Here is a 20184-nt window from a genome sequence, read left to right as displayed (position 1 = left end):
CCCAACAAATTATAGTTTACGTATTGTCCTCGAAAGATATGAAATATTCCCCGAGAAAAAGAGATCGACTTTATAAAACTTTTGATGATATTGTAAATTAATTGCTTAATATTTTTTAATGAACACTTTTTTTAACGATTAGTAAACATAGTTACCTACTAATCAAGTATATTGTAGATGTAGGCCAATATAAATCGCTATGTCATCAGTAAATAAACATTCAACACATTGTGTATCAACGTTGTAGGTAAGTCATCTAAAGTTAAGAACTCTGGGTGTTTTCAGAAACATAAAAGCAGGCAAAATATTTGTATTCATTTTTAATTGCAGGGCTATGCACATGTTCCATGATTATCAGTTCGATGACATGTTTTACTCTCTTTTTTATCACTATTCTTTCTTCTAACATCCGTCTTGTCCGCCGATGTTTTTGGAAATGGCGGAATGGATTTAAACCAAATTTGGCAAAAAATAGAAAGGTTTTCAAATTTCGAACATGGCCGCCGTTTAAACTTTAAAAAAAATCGCCGAAAAATAACAAAAAACCGCTAAAATCATACTTGGATTCTAAGTAGTTGTTTCAAACAACATTTTTTTTACTATATTTCGTGGGAAATGTGTGCTTGCTAATTATATATAATTTATATTACGTGCTAAGATGGTAATTCGAGAATGGTGTTCGATTTCTAACAGGTTAATTTTAGTATACTATAGCAAGGACTTAACATAAAGATTGTTTATCTTATAATTCTTGTTCAGAATGAACATATGCTAAATATGGAGATAACTGATTTTTAAACAAAACAATGTGATAATCAGATTTAATCCCCTATCTGTTATCTATATTTAATAGGGATGGCAAAATTTAGAACTCGAGTTCTCGATCATTATACTCGCGAATAATCTGATAACACTTAAAAATATGTCTGCAATGTGTGAATGTCTCGGCGCAAATAGCAATAGCTTGTACAAGGACATCAATTCAGATCAAGTCTCTGACTTTAATTTGGTTGAAATTTTTTACTTTCCTACTAGTGCACAGGCACTTAATTCTTTTTAAGGGGTCGATGTTTTAATTTTTTTTTACAAAAAAAAATCGAAAATTCATCTTTTTTAACCATTTTATAACAAGTTCTGATGAAAATTTTTACCATTTTTCTATTTCATCCCCGAAATTCCTAAATATAAATGGCCGAATTCTCGTCAAAAATTGAAATCATTATGTGTTCGCTATGTGTTCGTTTTATTCGTTAACTACCCGTTTTTTTTTTCATTTCGTTCAGATCGTTAGCTAGTACGTAGGGGTTCGTTCCGTATTCAAGTTCATGTTCGTTCTTCGTTGGTTAATAATGCAACTGAATGTGCTTTATTCGTTTCATATTCGTTTTAGGTCGTTCAAAACACCAACTCTTCATATGACAAGTGATTAGCAGTTTTTTTTTCTTTTAGAAAAATCAATTCATTTGCAGTTCGCTCGCTCAATTCGTTAAGGTGTAATAGAACTTTTATTTGCACCGCATGTACCAGGAATATTTTTTATGGATTTACCAAAGTATTATATGGACCAACTATAATATATCGAAATGTTGTATTAGTTGGCCCCTCAGGAAATCGGATTTCGATAGTGTGAATTGGGCAAAAACATCAATTAGATGACAGTATGCGAATTTTTATGTTTGTTTGTTGGGGTTTAACGCCCGAGCAGCAATATTTTAGCTATATACAGGTGATGAACATGAAGTGGATGATAAAATGAACATGAAATGATGATGAACGCAGGATTCTATCCCAAAAAGTATTTTGCTGGGTCAAAGATTCAGCAAATGCTGTTGTAGGTTATACAACGCTGTATATAGCGTGCGCATTACAAATTGAATCACTAGGTCCCCGATCGACATTAAATCACGCGATAATGCAGTAATTCAAATGAATTTAACAGATTTTCAGATTTATTGAATACACTCAGACACATACATAAATATGGGTTACATGAGGTCAATAGTATATAATAGTTTTACAAACAACAACGAAACGAGCATAAAACATACATACAATAGTACAATGAACATATAATCATTTCAGTTACAATAAAGTAGAAACATTTCTAATAAATACTGATAACGATCTCAACACAGGGATATTACAAAATGATAGGAGACCTTCCATTTTCTTAGTATTCGGATTAATGTAGTAGTATTTTGGTAAATACTTTTCCCTTATTTTGACAATTTTATCATTCGTACAACAGAAAAGAATATGGAACTCATCACCAACGATTTGGTTACATAATTTACAGATACGTTCATGTCTGGAGATACCAGACCATCTACCAGTTTCGATCGGAAGATGTAAATTAGATGTCCTCATCTTTGTAATCCACACTCTGTGTGATTCCGATAATTTCAGCAGGTATTGTTCAATACCAAAGGAGTTCTTGACTAGAGAGTAAAATTCGCCACGGGAAGCTAGTTGAATATCACTGGACCATTTTTTAATAAATTGATCCTGTAGGGTGATTTGAGCATGCTTAATGCTTACATATGAAAATTGGTTCGTGTATACCTCACTCATACCAATATCATTTAATATTTGTTTAATACATTGTATCCATCGAAAATTATAGACACCGTTTTCTTGAAGAAAAAACATCAGTTTATATAAAATATTACTCAGTTTACCTTCACATTGTAATAATTTTATCCAAAAAGAAACTATCCTAAGTTTAACACGCAATTCTAATGGAAATCTTCCCAATTCCCCGTAAACCATGAAATTTAGCGTAGTATTTCGTACTCTCAAAATCCTCTTGCAAAACTTTAGATGGACTTGTTCAATTAAATACAAGTCCTCATAACCCCATACTTCTGAACCATAAAGTAGAATCGGTTCAATCATACAATCAAATAATTTTAGCTGTAAATCGATTGGTATACGTTCATTAACCTATAAATACTATAAAGGGCTTTATTAGCCTGTTCTACGCGTTTTTTTTTTTCTGGTCTCAATGAAACAACCATTATATTTCAATATCACACCAAGATAGATATAAGTATCAACAATTTCCAATTTTTCGCCACTTAAATAGAATTCCATATTTTGTCTAACTTTTCTCTTGCTAAAAATCATAACTTTAGTTTTATTTGTATTGACTTGGAGCTTCCAAGATTCACAATAAGAATTAAAAATGTTCAAAGAATTTTGCATGCTTTCCTTTGTTTCTGATAAAATAATAGTATCATCATGATACAGAATAACAAATATTTTATAAAAAAACGAATGAACGTGGTCACATGACAACTAATTTCCCCGAAGACACAATGCCCAACATTCACGGGTTTGACTATGCCGGAGACTGTGCACACGCTTTGATGCTTTACACCGTCCATGAGAGACCCCGAACGATAGCCAAGGACGTTAAGAAAATGTATTCTACAGGCGCGTAGCTGAGATAAAATACATCCAGGAGAGAGGGGGGGGCTTCGCCTGTTATACATATGAGTGCAAACCGGGTCTATCAGTATTGAGTATGTATGTAAACACGAAAACGAAAATTAAACCAAGTATAGGAACAGTCAGCTGATTGTCAGCGTCACTCACATCGCGCAAATGATTAACTAACACTGTGTTACGAAAGATTTTTGGGGATTTTAGTGATTTATATCCACAGACAGTCGAATTATCTCCTAGAAGTAACGATGTTCTAGCTTTGTAATGCACGAAATGAAGGATATAAAGGATGTCCGGAAAGTGCTATCATTTTCAATTTTATTATCAACTTTATTATCAATTTAGATCGAAGATCAGAATTGATATAGCAGTCGCCAGAGCATTTAGATTTGTAAAGCCTGTTAGCATCTGCAATTATCTTGCACTACCGCAGGAAAATAGTCCCATTGGCTTACCTCTTTAAGGTTCAAATGCAGATAGTTAGGTACACATTATAGGTATTTCTAATACATCATAATTAATTCGATGCTATTTACGCCAATAAACAAACCGAATAAACAACTTTTACTGCGAACTAAATATGCTAATTTAATTTGGTTGAATTGACAATGATTCAATTAAAAGTAGTTGACATCTAACCTCTTATCAGTACCTGTTTATTTCTATGCGTTTACTCGAATAATCCAATCGCTCACTGTCGATATATTCAAATTGTCTATAGATGCTTTATTCTTAGTTAAAGACGCCAAGGTGTTAAATATACAAATCCCTGTAGACGCATAATAAAGCTTTCGATGTTTAACTAGAAATGAAAACCCTGCGAGATTATAAATAGTCATCGTTCATAGAAATGAAATATAAAGAGGTATGCTGAGTACCGATTGGACTGAAAGCTGGGTGAATCAACAGTCTTAAAACTTCATTTTCTTTTCTAAGTGTGGGTAAAATAATTCTGGACAAAAACTCTATACCCTTGATATGACTTAATTTCAAAACGAAAGTAGTGATTTCTGCATCTGTCTACTTTAACTTTACGATTCTTTCTTAGAAGGCACATAACTTAAAGGTATGTTGACATTTTTATGAGAGTTAAGATAAAGGGTGCCTATGGTAATGAAACCTCTCCAGCACTATCTGTACTCACGTAAAATTTGCTACGAGCCTTATAAATAGCTGAATTTAACATAGAAAGTAATGGAGGCATGAAATGGTAGTATTACGCCTTGTAGTTCGATTACAATATGCAATATGTGAAAGAGTTTGTGTTCATTTATCAAGGTGTTTCATGTAAACCGACATCAAAACCTGAATATAACGCGAACTGGTGCACTGCAATGATGCATCGTGAATTTTGGTGTGTGCGATTTTTTTTAATGGCCTTCGTAATCAGAATGATTAATTTAAAAATAAATCCAATAATTCAATATGATATTAACCATTTACAACAATAAGCTGTGTTTAGATACGTTTGAATTCGTTCCCCGAACTTTCCTTTTATACGCTATTTTTGAAATTTGACGATTATCTGAGGCGTAAAAATTCAAACGATCGATATAAATTGATGCAGTACATTAGTACTTTGATTGTTATTTAAATATACGAGGATGTTGATTTATCAAATAAGATTTTGCTTTAAAGTTGGGATGGGTTTTCCGTATCTTCCAGCAATGCAAAAGTTCTTTTATTGAATATTAACTAGAAATTAATTTTGCATATCTTTGATTTTGACACTTAGACAAGACAAATGAGAGAAATATTACCCCCACCCCCACCCAATATGTTTCAACTTTTCAGACTCATAGATATGACGATATACATTTATAAATGTACATGTTAAACCAATCTCCCATGTTTTTTTTTCTATCCCACCAATTTCACTACATATCATTTGCTTCTGCTTGTCATAGGATTGAACCAAATATTTTTACATGTCTAAACAGCTTTAAAATTAAGGTTCTCCCAAAGTCATATAAGTGCATTGTAGGTTTTGTAGCTAAACCACTGTTGAATCCTTTCAAAACATGTAAATTGGCCTTTTTTTGCTGTCTAATATATGACCATACAACCAGGCCAGAGCATCAACACAGCAGCCCAACCAGTAGTAGGACATACTCCGAGTTCTATCCGATTAACCAAAGGCTGGGTTCTGCCACATCTACAGTACTAAATACCGTTGCAAACAGATTCACAGAATCCCGACAAGTAGCAGTCCTGAGAGACTTAAACGGGTATTCAAATAACTTGTATCTTTCAGTACTTTTGGACTCCATATACTTGTTCGATGGCTTAATCAGAGAATGAGCAAGTTCCATTATAATTGCATGCAGTACTGTGAAATATTCCAAATAAACATAAACTACACACTTTTGGTGAATAAAATCTTTACTATTTAAACTTAGACAAGAGCTTATATGTTTCACAGTTTTCAACGGGTGTTGTTGATTGTTATATGTGTATGTATTAAAATAACAAATAATATGGGGTAGGCATTACCTAAATCAGCGAACACCGTGAACTTTACCATACATGTGCCGTCTGTGCGAGACTCGTAAAAAAACAATAAAGGACATTAAAAAGAAGGGGCGACCCGGTTGAAAATTTTCATTTATATTTTAGCAGTAAAGTAAAATCAATATTTCTATTTGAAAATCCGTCTTGTTAATTGATGGGGGAGTTTTTTTCCAATAAATTAATAACTTGAATAAGTCAGAAGTTTTATGGTCGTCATCATGAACTCGTGGATCGTTACGGTGTATCCATCTGCGACATAAAAACTGATTTGTTCAACGTGTCATAGTTTTCCTTTCCTCGTTTGTCTACCCCGGACTTGACTTTTTATGAGCAACTCGGCGGGTGTTTCTAGAAAAGCAGAGGACGCTTACCCTACCGGCGCACCTGGTCCATGCTCCCAGTTTTTAGTGGAGTCCGAGTTGCTCATTTGCTTTCGTTACTTTGTATGTATGATTTTAGTTACTTTGTGTTCTTTGTTGTGTGTGTCTGTTTTCCATGTCTTTGTCCCTGGATTACATTCTTTTGATTACCGCTATAACCTTGGTTCCCTTGATTACTCTTTGTTAATTACAACTAAATTATAAAAGCATTCTAAAAAAAGCTTTTCTTCTATGTGGAATGATAAATGAGGTATATGGACATGGCGAACAGGTCTGTCATTGTAACGTAAGTCACAAAGAACAATGATTTGTGCTTCTACAAAAATTAGTATGTTTTGGTAAATCCAATTGAAATATACGTATGTTGTATCAAAACATACACTTTAAAGATATCATCGTTTAAATCAAAACAATCAATTCGTGTTTGATTATCATACTGATATGCTGCAAAAATGTAAAAAAATCAGGTTTAAAAGCCTTTATTTTTCAATGACTCCTATAAAGTGTAATTCTCTGTAAAGTCCATCTGGTAAATCGCGTGATTAGTAGGCAAAGTTTCCTTCAACTTCCGAACTTGTTTATACTGTATTTTGACTCTTTCAATGTGTGTCTGAAAATTTTCTATTCCCTTCTCCATTCGATTTCAAAATTCTTCCTTGGGTTCTTCGATTGTTACAATCTGCATGCGTTTGAGTGTTCTTCCCTTGTGTTCAATATCGACTCGTTTCCATTGACTGAATTTAACCCGCTCTACATCAGCGTAATCTATCTTTGACAAATCTCTGCAGTGTTTTGTTGTACTAGGTTATCTGGACTATTTGTAGTGGTAATTTCTAGATGTTTCAAAGTTTTTACTTTCAGTGCCAAGTTTTGACGTTTCTGACACAAGCATGTCTTTCTGTCACTGTATTTGACAAGCTGAAGGTTTTTAGGACGTGGTCTAGGAAAGACAGAAAGACTGACTTTTATATCTTTGTTTTCTGACAGAAATTTGATGTGGAGATTGTAGAGATAATCATTCAGGGCTCGCTTTTGTGTAACTTTCCAGTAACTTTCACAGCACCAGCCTTCCCGACTTAGAAATGTGAGCACTTTATTGACTATGTTGACTCTTCTAACGTGTAAACGTCCTTTTTTCATACTCATTTAATTTCATCACTTATAGACTCTTTTTCTGGGTATTCCTAGACTGCTTGCTAGTGTAGATTCAAGCCTATATTTCCAAATGAGATTTCCACAAAACATGTGCACACGAGACTGTGGTTTCTCCTTCTGACTGACTTTTTCTCTAAGATTCATTTTAACTTGATCAAGCAAAGTGTACTGAAATTTAAGTTTCTTTATAAACAATCTACCTTTAGGTTTTGACGGTGAAATACCGGCTGATCGAAGGTCTAACTCTTCTCCTTGGTGTCAACACTGTATCTTCTTTTGTCGAACTCGCAACTGAATCGCCCAAGTTCCCTGACATTGACTTACTCTGCCGGTAAAACTTTTTTTTTTATTCGTTCATTTGATGGCCTTAAGTTTTCAACTTGCGAATGAAGTTCCTTGATCTTTTTTATTAGCCCTCGCAATGGCTTTACTTTTCTTTGCTGTTGTTTTAAAGTTCATTTTGACATGCAGCTGTTGATTAGATGTACTTGGAAGGGAATCTGGATTTGTAGTTGAGTCGCATGGTCCTTCATCCACTTGGGTGAGCCGTGGTTGATCTGATATTGTGTTTGAATCTTGATTATTGTTTGCATTATTGTTGACGTCAATCTGTTCAAAATTGTTGCCTTCATTTTTCTTCTTTCTTCTTTTCTCGGGTGTTTCTCGTCGTTCGGCGAATCATTTTCCTTCTTTTCTTCAGCTTTTTATCTGACAGTTCTGAAGTCTTTACATAGTATTTCTTAACCATCTCAGTTTCTTTTTTCAAATAGTTGTCCCAATCTTTGCGTTTCTTGCGTTCCCTATACTCCTTCTGAATCTGGGCTCTAATTTTCTCCATAATCTGTAGGAGAAGATTGAAAATTACAGTCAATGTTGTGATTTAAGTACAATAAGTGAATTACGTTACTACATCTGTGAATTATGTTACCCCAATTTATCTGTTGTTTACACACAGATGACCAAACACAATGTTATGAATTTGATATTTATATAGTTATTGATATTATCTAAACATTTTTTTAAATAAATTGAAATAACTTTACCCAAATAGGCATCTTATGATAGACAATATAAGTATACCATCGCTTACCTCAACATTTACGTCATAACATTTCTCCCAGAAATAGACGTAGAAACACCATTTGGCTATGTGTGACGTCAAATATTGTAGAACGGTGCTACAAGTCGATAGAGACGTACACAACTATCCATGAGTAATTTTTATCCGGTATGAAAAAATATCCAGTAGCGTATTTCACAATAAAGTAAATCATTGAATTTGTAATTTGACGGAGATATCAAAGAAACTGATTCAAATTATTGATAATCCTTTTCAAAACCAATAAGCGGCCACTGACTTCCATTCACAGTCTTTGTTTGGAACCAGTCCTTCCATTATATTCTACTGTAAACGTAGTAACGTAATTCACATTTTAAATGTAAAAACCCATTTTCTATCAAAATTTGGTTCATACGGGACTCGAGCAGGGAAGGCTATGGCTGCGGTAGCACAATAGCTTCGTCGGCCTAAGACGGGAAGCTTCCCCTAAGATAGCCTGTTAGCGTACGAGACTCGTGCAGGGAAGGCTACGGCTGCGGTAGCACGATAGCCTCGTCGGCTTATTTAAGGAAAAAACCTCTATCTCTCAGAAAAAAAATTACATGATTTCTTTTTCTTTAAATATTGATGATTCAATTAATGCCACTTTTCAAAAGTAAAAGATATTGGAAAATAATAAAGGGTGTAAGGGAAAATGGTAACGTAATTCACACAAATTTCTGGGACAAGGTATTACATTAATTTTTTTCATCTAAGTGAAGTTTTTGTTATGGTTAAGGCTCAAACAATGATTTTAGGGTAAAATTTTCTGCAGCGATAATGTGAATGTAATGTAAGTGTTTTGGGACACATTTTTTGTCCAAAAAAATGCACTTTGTGTGAATGTAATTCGTTGAAACGTGATGAATCAAGGCCAAGTTATTAGCTAAAAGTGAAGGAGTAATGCATACCTAAATTTAAAATAGGCTAACATAACTTAAAATAATCTTTTCCATAAGGCAAGGACATTGATTCTGTCGAATTGTCCCATTTAACTGATTTTGAATGAAATAGACATTTTTACAGAAGTAGATTTATTTAAATGGTATATCATAAAACATAATCTGTTATGTTCATATATGCTCAATAACGCAGAAATAATGTTATGTTTCTGCATAAGAACCTTTTTCTCTTTGATATTATCTAAGGCTGTTTAATATCTAAGAATATATCAAAATTTGACATGATGCTCGTTTGGTGAAGAGAAGGCACTAATTAACAGGGGCCACAGGTGCTGTAAAAAACTTTTTCATCAACTGAGGATATATGAAAAAAAAGAATGATGTCTATATTAGGTGATATTTTGTGAAATTACCCACCTATTAAAAATCAGTATAACTGTTTCCCGAATTGCGCCCCTTCAGTTTCAACAACTTTTTTCCCAAGGTCACGTGAGAAATTAATACGCAAGGGATGACTGGCGACAGGTTCGATGGTCACCACGTGATCAAACAGTCCGATGAAACAAGTCATCAAAGAATGCAAACTTATTACGACTTCTGAATGAAAAAAAAAACTGCGAAATTTCTCTTGCATGCTGGTTTTCATAATCTATGAATTTTATGATTTTTTAATCATTCCCATTTCAGGTTTCACTCCTTTCCATTGACTATGGTCTTTGCCTAGAAACTTGATCGTAGATTCTTGTGAGTGCTACTGTAAAATATGATATCTGTTTACAACGAACCAAGATTTCATGCGATGCCTGAATCATTTTCAGCCACTGTTGTGGTTTCATTGACAAAAAAAAAAAACCAAAAAAACAACAAAAAAAAACCCCAAAAAAACCGGTAGAATAAATGATGATTTTGACTCCAAAAAATAAGATTTAACACTTCATTTTCCTATATTTTTTTCGTTTTATTTTAACTGTATTTTTTTATGTATTTTGATTTAATATTGTTTGAGTTTGGTTTTGACGAAATTCGAAAAAAAAAAATCTTTAGGAAGAACACGCGAAGCAAATCAAAAATGGCTTTAAGGCCTGACTCTAGTAATTCATGGAACATTACTTCATGTTCACCACTAAATCAAGGCAATGCAATAAGAGTTTATTTCATGTGCATACTTATAAACGATAGACACATGTGCAAATTAAATAATTAACCAAGTTGAACATTGCAGATGCAGACAGACGCTAAAAGCATGAATGTGACTTTTTCCCTGGTACTTGGAATCGGAACAATTGCCGCTGTTTTAGGACAGTCAACGATCACTATTAAAACTCCATGTGGAGAAATAACAGGGTTGCGACAAGCTAAAGTAATTGGATCAAAGTCTTATACTTACGATGAGTTTAGACGTATACCGTTTGCAAAACCACCTATTGGAAATTTAAGATTCCAGAAGCCAGTAAAATATGGACCTTGGGTTAATACACTCAATGCAACACTTTTTGGGCCATCATGTATCCAAGCGGAACCCTCTGAAATAATGAAACCTTTTATTCCAAACAAAACAATGTCAGAAAATTGCTTGTTTCTAAACATTTACATCCCTACAGATAAACCAAACAAAAAGGCTGTTATGATATGGATTCATGGCGGATCATATTTGTCCGGCACTGGCATGTTGTATGATGGCGCGTACCTTGCGTCTGTCGGCGACGTCATCGTAGTCACTATTAACTATAGATTAGGTGTTTTTGGTTTCCTCAGTACAGGAAGTTCACTTGCAATGGGGAATTATGGATTGTGGGATCAGAAACTGGCAATTGAATGGGTGAAAGAAAACATTGAATCATTTGGGGGAAATGTAGATGATATTACAATATTTGGGGAATCTGCTGGAGGTTTCAGTGTTTCTCTTCATAGCTTAATTCCGGAAAACAAAGGACTATTTTCTCGCGTTATCGCCCAAAGTGGAGTTGCAACATCATACTTTGCAACAGAACAAAAGTTGGTTTACTATTCAAACAGACTCATGGGAGTTGTTAACTGCAATTCCAGTTCAGAGAATGAACGAATGATATGTTTGAGGTCAAAATCAGCAATTGATCTCCAGAAAGCATTGCAATATCTATATAGTCTTCCTTTACCAGCTCCTCACTTTTATTTAGTATTTGCACCAAGAATTGATAGGGACTTGATAAAGAATGATCCAAATGAGATTCTCAAGGACAAATCCAGCGCCGCTTACGAGTTTTTTCGCTCACTTGACATGGTAGTTGGTAACGTAGATTCAGAGGGTTCGTTACTACTAGGAAGTAATCTTCAAAAGTTTCAAAAGACTTACAATTTCGATATAGAAGTAGGGGTACCACAATCTGTATTTTGTGACCATATTGTGGCTACAATGGTATCCGATATTTATAATAACCAGACAGATGTTCAAAAAGCTATCTGTACCCAATACGGTCATTCTCTTGACGGAACATACAGAAGTATGGACAGTGTGTACTATTTTGGAGATTTTTATTTCTATAGCAAATCAGTCGAGGTCTTAAATGCTCATTCAGACAGAAATTCTACCTCTAAAAGTTTCCAATACATCAGCAGTAAACGGACAATACTCAGCAAGAGAACACCGCTCTGGTTTGAAGGATCGAGTCATGCTTCAGAATTACCCCTGTTGTTCCCCTTTTATAACTTCATCTCAAAGAAATCAGAAGATTTCAAACTAAGTATAACTATGATGCAATATTGGGCTAATTTTGCTAAGTATGGGTAAGTCAATATACAACCACCAAACATACTTGCTAGTTATTTAGCGAATTATAAAAGCCAATTCAACAAGCAATAATTTTATAATAAAAAATATGTAATAGATTTATTTAAAAAGGGAAATGAAAACAAGTATCAATTATTATACAACACTGTTCGTTCTTTGACCCCGCGATTTCCTTTCTATGCTTGTAGCCGTAACGAAAACAAAAACACACCACGCGTTTGTTCAGATAATTTATTTCATAATTCTAATGAATGTGTTTTCTAAGATGACGCTAAGCAAGAAGAATCAACCTTATAAAAAACTAGAACCACATTTCCGTGATCAAAGGTAATACTAAGTGTGTCTTAGTCTTATAGCAATTTCTAAATTTGTATCCAAGTTTTTTTTGTAATTGCAGAGATCCAAATGATGGTAATCTGCCAACTTGGCCAGCTTATACACAAACTAGCAAAACATATCAAGCGCTGGATGTCAACATTAAAACAGAACAGGACCTGTACAAAAATAGAGAATACTTTTGGCTGATAGAGATACCAAACATAATCAATAACCATACAGATTCTATGGCCATGAGGCACTCTGATAAAACCATTTCAAAGAACGGATGCAATGACAAACAAGACAAAAAATTATCATCAAGATTAACTAGGATGATTTTGACCCGGGTTTACCAATACAGACGTGCTCGATGTCGCAAGTTTCCCTGTTATGAATACGTGTTAAATCCTTCATCTCAACTCTTTATAAATGTTTTATCGAAGGGAATCCAGAACAAACCGCATAATTATTGGTTCGATAGAAGGACTTTTCCCAGTCGGAAAATCCCAGGGTGGCTCGTGCCTTACCGTTTCTATGGAGAGTAGCGGAATCAGCCGCGGTTTTTCCAAGACTGTATGATCACGTGGGTATTTCATCGAATGAATGATAAAGGGCAATCCTTCTGTTAGGCACACTGAAGGTTTTTTATATAATCACCATGAAAGCATTTGAAATATCATGAAAAATCCCATCACACTTCTACATTTTCCCGCCAATTATCGCCCCTAGATTCTTTTTACAAAAAATGTTCGTAAATTAACCATACTAATCTTTATGTCCAAAATTCGTTTAAAATAATTTAAACAGATTATTTTACATCATTTCGAATAAAATTACTTAAGAGAAAATATATATGTCTGTATGATTCTGCAAGATGACAGAAAATAACGCTCTGTGTAATAGGTATGATCTACTTTAATTACAACATACTGAAACCATCTTTATCCGGGAAACATTTGATTTAATTATATATTCTCTTTTCTTTGTAGAAACATTAGTTAACATATAAACCTGCACATTTTTCAATAATATTTATGTACAGTTGTCAATGAACTAAGATTGTAATACAAGTAACAAACATGCAGATAAAATGAAAATGATAAAATTTAAAGGTTGAGTGCATTCAAAAAAAAAAAAGAAAAAAAAAGAAAAGGAAGAAACAACAACACAAAAAAAAGATGTGAAACGTGGTATGATGGATAAAATCAGGGTGATGGGTAAATTGCTAAATTTCTTATCGATAGTTATGGTATGTAACAGAAAAAGTTCGATATAATTACGATGGAATTTAGTATCCGAATCGAACGATGATAATACTACGAATAACCAATGTTTTATTTACTATTCGAAACGCATTTCATTAAATGTAATAATATCCATGGTACCATGGTACCAAGACAGAAACCAATGGACCTTCTTGTTGTCACTCCTCTTTTTCTGGCCTAGGTACATGTAACAAATTTCGTATTTTTTTAGTTTTTTTGGTTTAGGTCATTTCATTGTGTCTTATCTATAAGTATTCAAAAAACATGTACCCGCAGTAGTTGGCATATTAGGTTTTTTAAAGTGTTTTGAAAGAAGGGGTGCCACCAAGGGTTCCTCAGAAAAGGGGGTGTTAGGACATTATTTACCTCTTTTGTGAATTTTATACATGAAAATGAACAATTTTCCAATAAAAAGGAGGGGTGCTAACCTCCTGCATACCCCTGGATCCGCAACTGAACTTTGAGAATTATACGATATCTATAATTTCAACAAGATGAACATTGCTACCAATATGCAAATGCAATGTATTAAGACGCCGGTAACTTTTCTGTTGGCCGAGTTTATGGGTCCACCAGCTGTCGTCGTCTGTAAATTAAACGTCTCAAACGACTGTTTTGTCGACGGTTTTGCCTTCTGTGTTGTCGTTGTTGTTCTTGTTGTTGTCGGGTTTGCTGTTGTAGTTGGATGTATAAAATGCGGGACGTCTTCTAACCAGAAGTCAACTCTATCCTTGTAAAGGTCTGTGCCTTTTTCGGTTGATACATTTAAACGAATGTATGCCTGGTCACTTGCCACATAAGGTGACCAAAAGGGGGACGTCGTATCCTGGTCGTCATTAGTGTCCCTGGAAAAGAAAAGAAAACACTTGTTAAGGGTGGATTTCTAATCTACCAACTATATTTTATGTTCTCATTATGTTAACATTGTCTTTGTTGTCTTTTTTTGTGTGTGTCTCCAAAAGGACAAAAAATACGGACGGCTATTTTCTATGTTTTCTTGAATTCGTCAAGTGGTTTTGAAATATTCGATGCAATAGTTCAATTTTGCAATTCGATACTTAACTTTCATTTAAATTAAAATATGATATTAATTCAAGTTAAAGCATCCTTTGAAGAGATTGGTCTGAAGGACTTAGTAGGCCTTTTTACTAGAATATGTTCTGTCTTGTGACTGCAGACTTGGTGACCATATCAATGACGCCAAGAATAACTGATCTTTTTTCTTTGGAAAAGAAAATAAGCCACAGGAAAATTTTGTTTAAAGTAAAAGCGTCAACTTATATTAACTCGAAATCTTTAGTTAATTTTTTGTTAGTCGTTATTTTGATATTTTACTCATCTCATCACTTCAGTTTGCGTATTTACATGTATAACCAATGGCTCTAAGGAGCCCAGACCGATCTTCTGGAAGGAGCGTGTGGACATACTATTTAATAGTATATAATCTTCTTTTTTCATTTATTGAGACCAATCCTAACAATACTGTAGATTTTGTAGCCTTTATCATAGGGATAATATCATCAACTGTTTCTTTCTCCTATCTATTATTACATTCAAGATAATTGTCAACAAATTGCAAAGAATTCTAATAAGGGGTTGTTCTACAGCTAGAGTACAACTCAACGAAAACTTTAGTCGGTCTTATCATAAGCATTATTCAATCAATCAAAAGTTTCTCTCTATTCAATATGTTTTCAAGATATTAAGCGCATTTTTTTTTCTCCTTGCAGAGAAACGACTCAAACAAAAGCCTAAATACTGATTTCATCGTAGCTAACAAGACCGACAACACGACTAGACCTCATCCTAATTATATTTGTCATCATATAAATATATTCAATATGTATAAAAACTGTGCAAGTTAAATTACCTTAGCAATTTGCGATAAAAACTCAAATTAAATATTTGTCGGTATCAATCCATAATAAGAGGTGCAAATCTCCAATATGAATTTGAACACTGTGCAAAGTTTGAAAGATATTGATTCAATACTTCTTGAGTTACATGTCACACAAAATATGTACCCTCCACTGCATAAAGTGACGAAATATGGCTAAGTTCAACAAGATTAAATTGTAAACAGAAAAGAAATCCCCATAATATGAGATAGCCTTCTTTAAAATGTATATAAACAGTATACAATCTTTGAACAATATTGGTTTACTACTTTTTTTAGTTACATTAACAGTTTACCCAAAGTAGCTTACTCCTACGGGCGGACGGACTACTAGGCATGCGTTCACCTTAAAAAATATCAATAATTTTTTTCATTCAATAAATCGCCTCGGTGGTCTCATGGTTGTTACGAGTTCAAGGGGGTGTTTCCGGCCGAGTCACACAAAAGACTAATAAAATTGAAAGATTGCTCCTCCGTCAAGCATACGACATTCAGGAGTTGTACACAGGTACCATAAGCAAATGCATGAAACTTTTGTATATTCCTAAATGAAAACAACAAAAAATATCCGATATTTGATCAAATATCATCATGCTATGCCTTTCAAAGTCAAGGAATTAGCAAAAATCAATACAGTTGAATAAGATAAAGACGACAAAATATCGAAATTTTCGAGTTCAGATTTAGACTTTAAAAAAATATCAAGTTTGAGAACTCATAATTTCTAGATTTTAAAGGTCGAAATAGTTTGTACATCCCATGTGTTTCAGTAGCATAAACAAAGTCAATATCTTACCCTGTATTTATAAAATTACTGGTGTATTTGATAGTCATTTTGGCAACATCAACATCAGGCTGCTTTATCATGTCTGGGTAGAAAGCCTGATAAGTTATTATTGATGTTAGAAATCCCACCGCGTCGGTGTTTGTGGATCCCTTTAACCAGGGAATTGTTGCCGCGATTGTATTCAAAGGGGATCGTTTTGCAAACAGACACAAATACGTGTTTTTGTTTCCCTGCTTTCTTGCGTGGTTTCTCAATAATTCCATAATAGGTGCGTATACATAGAAATCACCAATTAGTTTTACAGCATTGCGACTCTGGTCATCTTTGTCGTTAGATGAATACTTGGCAAGAATGAAGTTTTTGAGAGCAGTGTCGTTACTAACATTGGAATAATACTTGTTTACGATATACTCGATAAGTAGATTACTAAGTACAACTTCTGGAATTTCCTCAGTGATTTTAAACTTAAAATTACTTTGGTACGGGCTTATAACTTCATAAATTTTGGAAAACATTTCGTTTTCGGACAAAAATGCAAGAAAATCAACCGATATTAGGTTTGTTAAATCTGTTGTCTCTTTAAGAAAATCGTTATCTATAACTGGTCCAAACAGTCTCCTCCCGAATATGTGATTATTGACAGGTATAGTATATCCGGCGTCAATGATCTCTTTAGCTGATTTGCTTTCCAAGCAATTATACACTTCTTCTGAAGTATATGGTTTGTTATCTTTAGAACCAAACTGGTCAGCTTTTGGGCAAAGTTTTTCAGTAATCGCCTGGGCAAAATCCATCGGATTTCGCCATATCAGGCCGGGTGTGTTGACTGTACCAGAAAATAAAATAATGCGTTGAAACTTTCCATTATTTGAAGGATTCGTCGCTTGTAAAGCTGTTGACTCGGATCCTGATTGGAACCCAGTTAGTGTTATTTTACTTGGGTTACCACCAAAAAACTCAATATTCTCCTGTACCCACGCGATTGCTAGTTTTTGGTCCCAAAGTCCGAAATTGCCGGGAATGACGGAATCGCCAGTTGACATAAATCCGAACACACCTAAGCGAAATGCCACCACTACATTGATAACATTCCCGTGAGAAACAAGGTCACCAACGGCCGTTAACCCCCTTTGACCAAAGTCGTAGTTTTCTGCATTAAACCAAACTACCACAGGAAGGTCTGTTTGTCCCTTGGATACGACGGGGACATATATATCTAAAAAAAGACAGTCTTCGTCGGTTTCAGTGCTAGGCAAAACGTTTTCCATCCAGTCCTTTATTTTTTGTGGACATATCTTTCCACCAGGAGTGACGCAACTTTTTATTCCTGACCACGGTTTGACTGGCTCGGGTTTCTGAAATCGTTTTGGTGGTTCTGCATACGGGAGTCCATAAAAGGTGTGGACCGTTGTGTCTTCAATAATTATCTCTAAACCACTGACTTGTCCGAGAGGTGTGTTGACAGTCACTAGCTTTGGAGGTGCTTGTGAAGCAACGGTATACACCATTAACATGACCACATTGAAATAAAACATCTGGAAAAAAAATCGTTGTACTCATGTACTGTGTCGATCGAGATTGAATGGAAAACTTAATATTTTTGATAAATATCACAAGAATATTCGGATAACTAAAAGTTGTGTAATAAATGATTGTGAAAAATCTTCGAGAAAAAAAGAAAGCTTACAAAAATCTACGAAAGCGCTTAGAAAAATAACCATTATCGGACTATTAGTGATGATAGCAGCACACTATTGTCAGATTGCTAGTGATGATAGCAGCACACTATTGTCAGATTGCTAGTGATGATAGCAGCATACTATTGTCAGATTACTAGTGATGATAGCAGTATACAATTGTCAGACTACTAGTGATGATAGCAGCACACTATTGTCAGATTACTAGTGATGATAGCAGCATACTATTGTCAGATAACTAGTGATGATAGCAGTATACAGTTGTCAGACTACTAGTGATGATAGCAGTATACACTGAGCTATGCCGGTAAAATAATGCACATGTTAAATGATAAAAAGGGGGCTTATATATATATATATATATGCAACTGATCTGACAAATTCATATTTGTAAAAAGGAAATTTCGGAAATCATTATCCCCTAAAAACTCAGTAGAGCATGCGAGAACCATGCACAAGAAAACATCATTTTATTGGTTTCAAACTTGCTTCCTCAGAAATATTTCTCTTAAGAACAAACAATAATAATGACCAACAAGAACGAAACAAAAAAAACTGAACCTAAATTATGCAATAGTGTATACATGTGTATTTCTAAAAAAAAACCCTTAAAGAAACTAAAACAAAAAACAAAACAACACAACGGGTGATTGTAGATTAACTTTTGAAAAATAAACAAATCATAAAAACCTTCGTTTGTATATATATATATATATAATACAAACGAAGGTTTTTATGATTTGTTTATTTTTCAAAAGTTAATCTACAATATATATATAGGTCTGAAAAATTCCCAACGATGTTAGAACTGTCAAATTTGCGCAAATTTTTGGTCGTTCCCTCCGCGAGACTCGAACTTGTACCATTGTGACATCTATGGCAACACCGCCTGCACCAAGTCCAGCGCCCTAGACCACTCGGTCAGCTAGGCTATATAAAAATATAGCTTTCGCTGGCCGGGTCACTCCTCCTCGTAGTGAAAGCTATATTTTAATTTGGCCGAGTGGTCTAGGGCGCTGGACTTAGTGCAGGCGGTGTTGCCATAGATGTCACAGCGGTATAAGTTCGAGTCCCGCGGAGGGAACGACCAAAAATTTGCATCGCAGATTTGACAGTTCTAACATAGTTGGGAAATTTTCGGACCTTTTTATACATTTACATATCTTCCCTGTATCAATTTGATCCGATGGAGCATTGTAGCGAATAGAGTCGTCACATTATGAGACGTTTATATATATATATATATATATATATATATATATATATATATATATATATATACGTTGAAGCGTCAAGTGAAATAATATTGATTATTTTCATGCTTCACGCATACAAAAATGATGCAAAAGTAACAAACACATGTACAATAACAATAAAAACAAAAACAAAAAAACTTTCAACTCTTACCTTGACGAGAGTGCTAATCGTTTCTGGTCTATCAAGTTTATCTCAATGCAGTATGGCTTGGTCATCCAAACACGAGGGTTTGTGGACAAAAACAGGGATATTGCCTGTAGAGTTACATTGTTAAAGACGAATAAACCTGAGATTAATGACCATTTCGATACGGTATTAGTCCATTGTTTGCTGTTATATCATATGTAATTTAAAAGATTTTGTTATTGAAGTGAATTAAAATGAAAACACGCGGTGGAGTTATTGTTTTCATTTGTCATTTATTTTTGCATTTTTTTACATCTTTTACTTATGTTTTCCTCATGTGCGAAATATGATATCAATAATACATCGACATCGTACCTGCATAATATGTGTAATACTTATTTTGTTATTGTAAGAATGTTATATAAACATACAGGCTAAATATACGAGAAAACAATTTATTCCACAACTAATTAGATATATGCTGTATGCACTGTTAATTCTCCAACGTCTGCAAATCATGGACTAAGTGACAGAATTATAAATAACTTCCTTAGTTTTTATGTGACTCTGTATAAA

General features: G+C 34.2%; 2 protein-coding genes across 3 annotated transcripts; one reads left to right on the top strand and one right to left on the bottom strand.

Moving 5' to 3' along the window:
- The first annotated feature begins 189 nt into the window (after positions 1–189).
- Positions 190–13427, top strand: LOC148618971 (fatty acyl-CoA hydrolase precursor, medium chain-like). Of its 2 annotated transcripts, none has more exons than XM_088578418.1 (4): positions 190–247; positions 10182–10238; positions 10717–12257; positions 12659–13427. In XM_088578418.1, the coding sequence occupies exons 3-4, from the start codon at positions 10717–10719 to the stop codon at positions 13122–13124; spliced, it is 2007 nt and encodes a 668-aa protein (XP_088434544.1). In that variant the 5' UTR covers positions 190–247; positions 10182–10238; the 3' UTR covers positions 13125–13427. The 2 variants fall into 2 exon arrangements, with proteins under 2 accessions (XP_088434544.1, XP_088434545.1); XM_088578419.1 differs by lacking the exon at positions 190–247 and adding an exon at positions 5534–5675.
- Positions 13428–13581: 154 nt separating this feature from the next.
- On the bottom strand, positions 13582–18297 carry LOC148618970 (acylcarnitine hydrolase-like). The gene is made up of 2 exons (XM_088578420.1): positions 16538–18297; positions 13582–14689 (listed from the first exon to the last, which is right to left on the bottom strand). Exons 1-2 carry the CDS (start codon positions 18061–18063, stop codon positions 14323–14325), a joined length of 1893 nt encoding a protein of 630 aa, XP_088434546.1. The 5' UTR covers positions 18064–18297; the 3' UTR covers positions 13582–14322.
- Positions 18298–20184: the final 1887 nt, after the last annotated feature.

Source organism: Perna viridis, chromosome 4 (genome assembly GCF_037379345.1).
Source record: "Perna viridis isolate PV_CMFRI_1.1 ecotype Kerala chromosome 4, ASM3737934v1, whole genome shotgun sequence".
In the NCBI taxonomy this organism is placed as follows: domain Eukaryota; kingdom Metazoa; phylum Mollusca; class Bivalvia; order Mytilida; family Mytilidae; genus Perna; species Perna viridis.
This window is presented reverse-complemented; position numbering and strand designations above follow the sequence as displayed.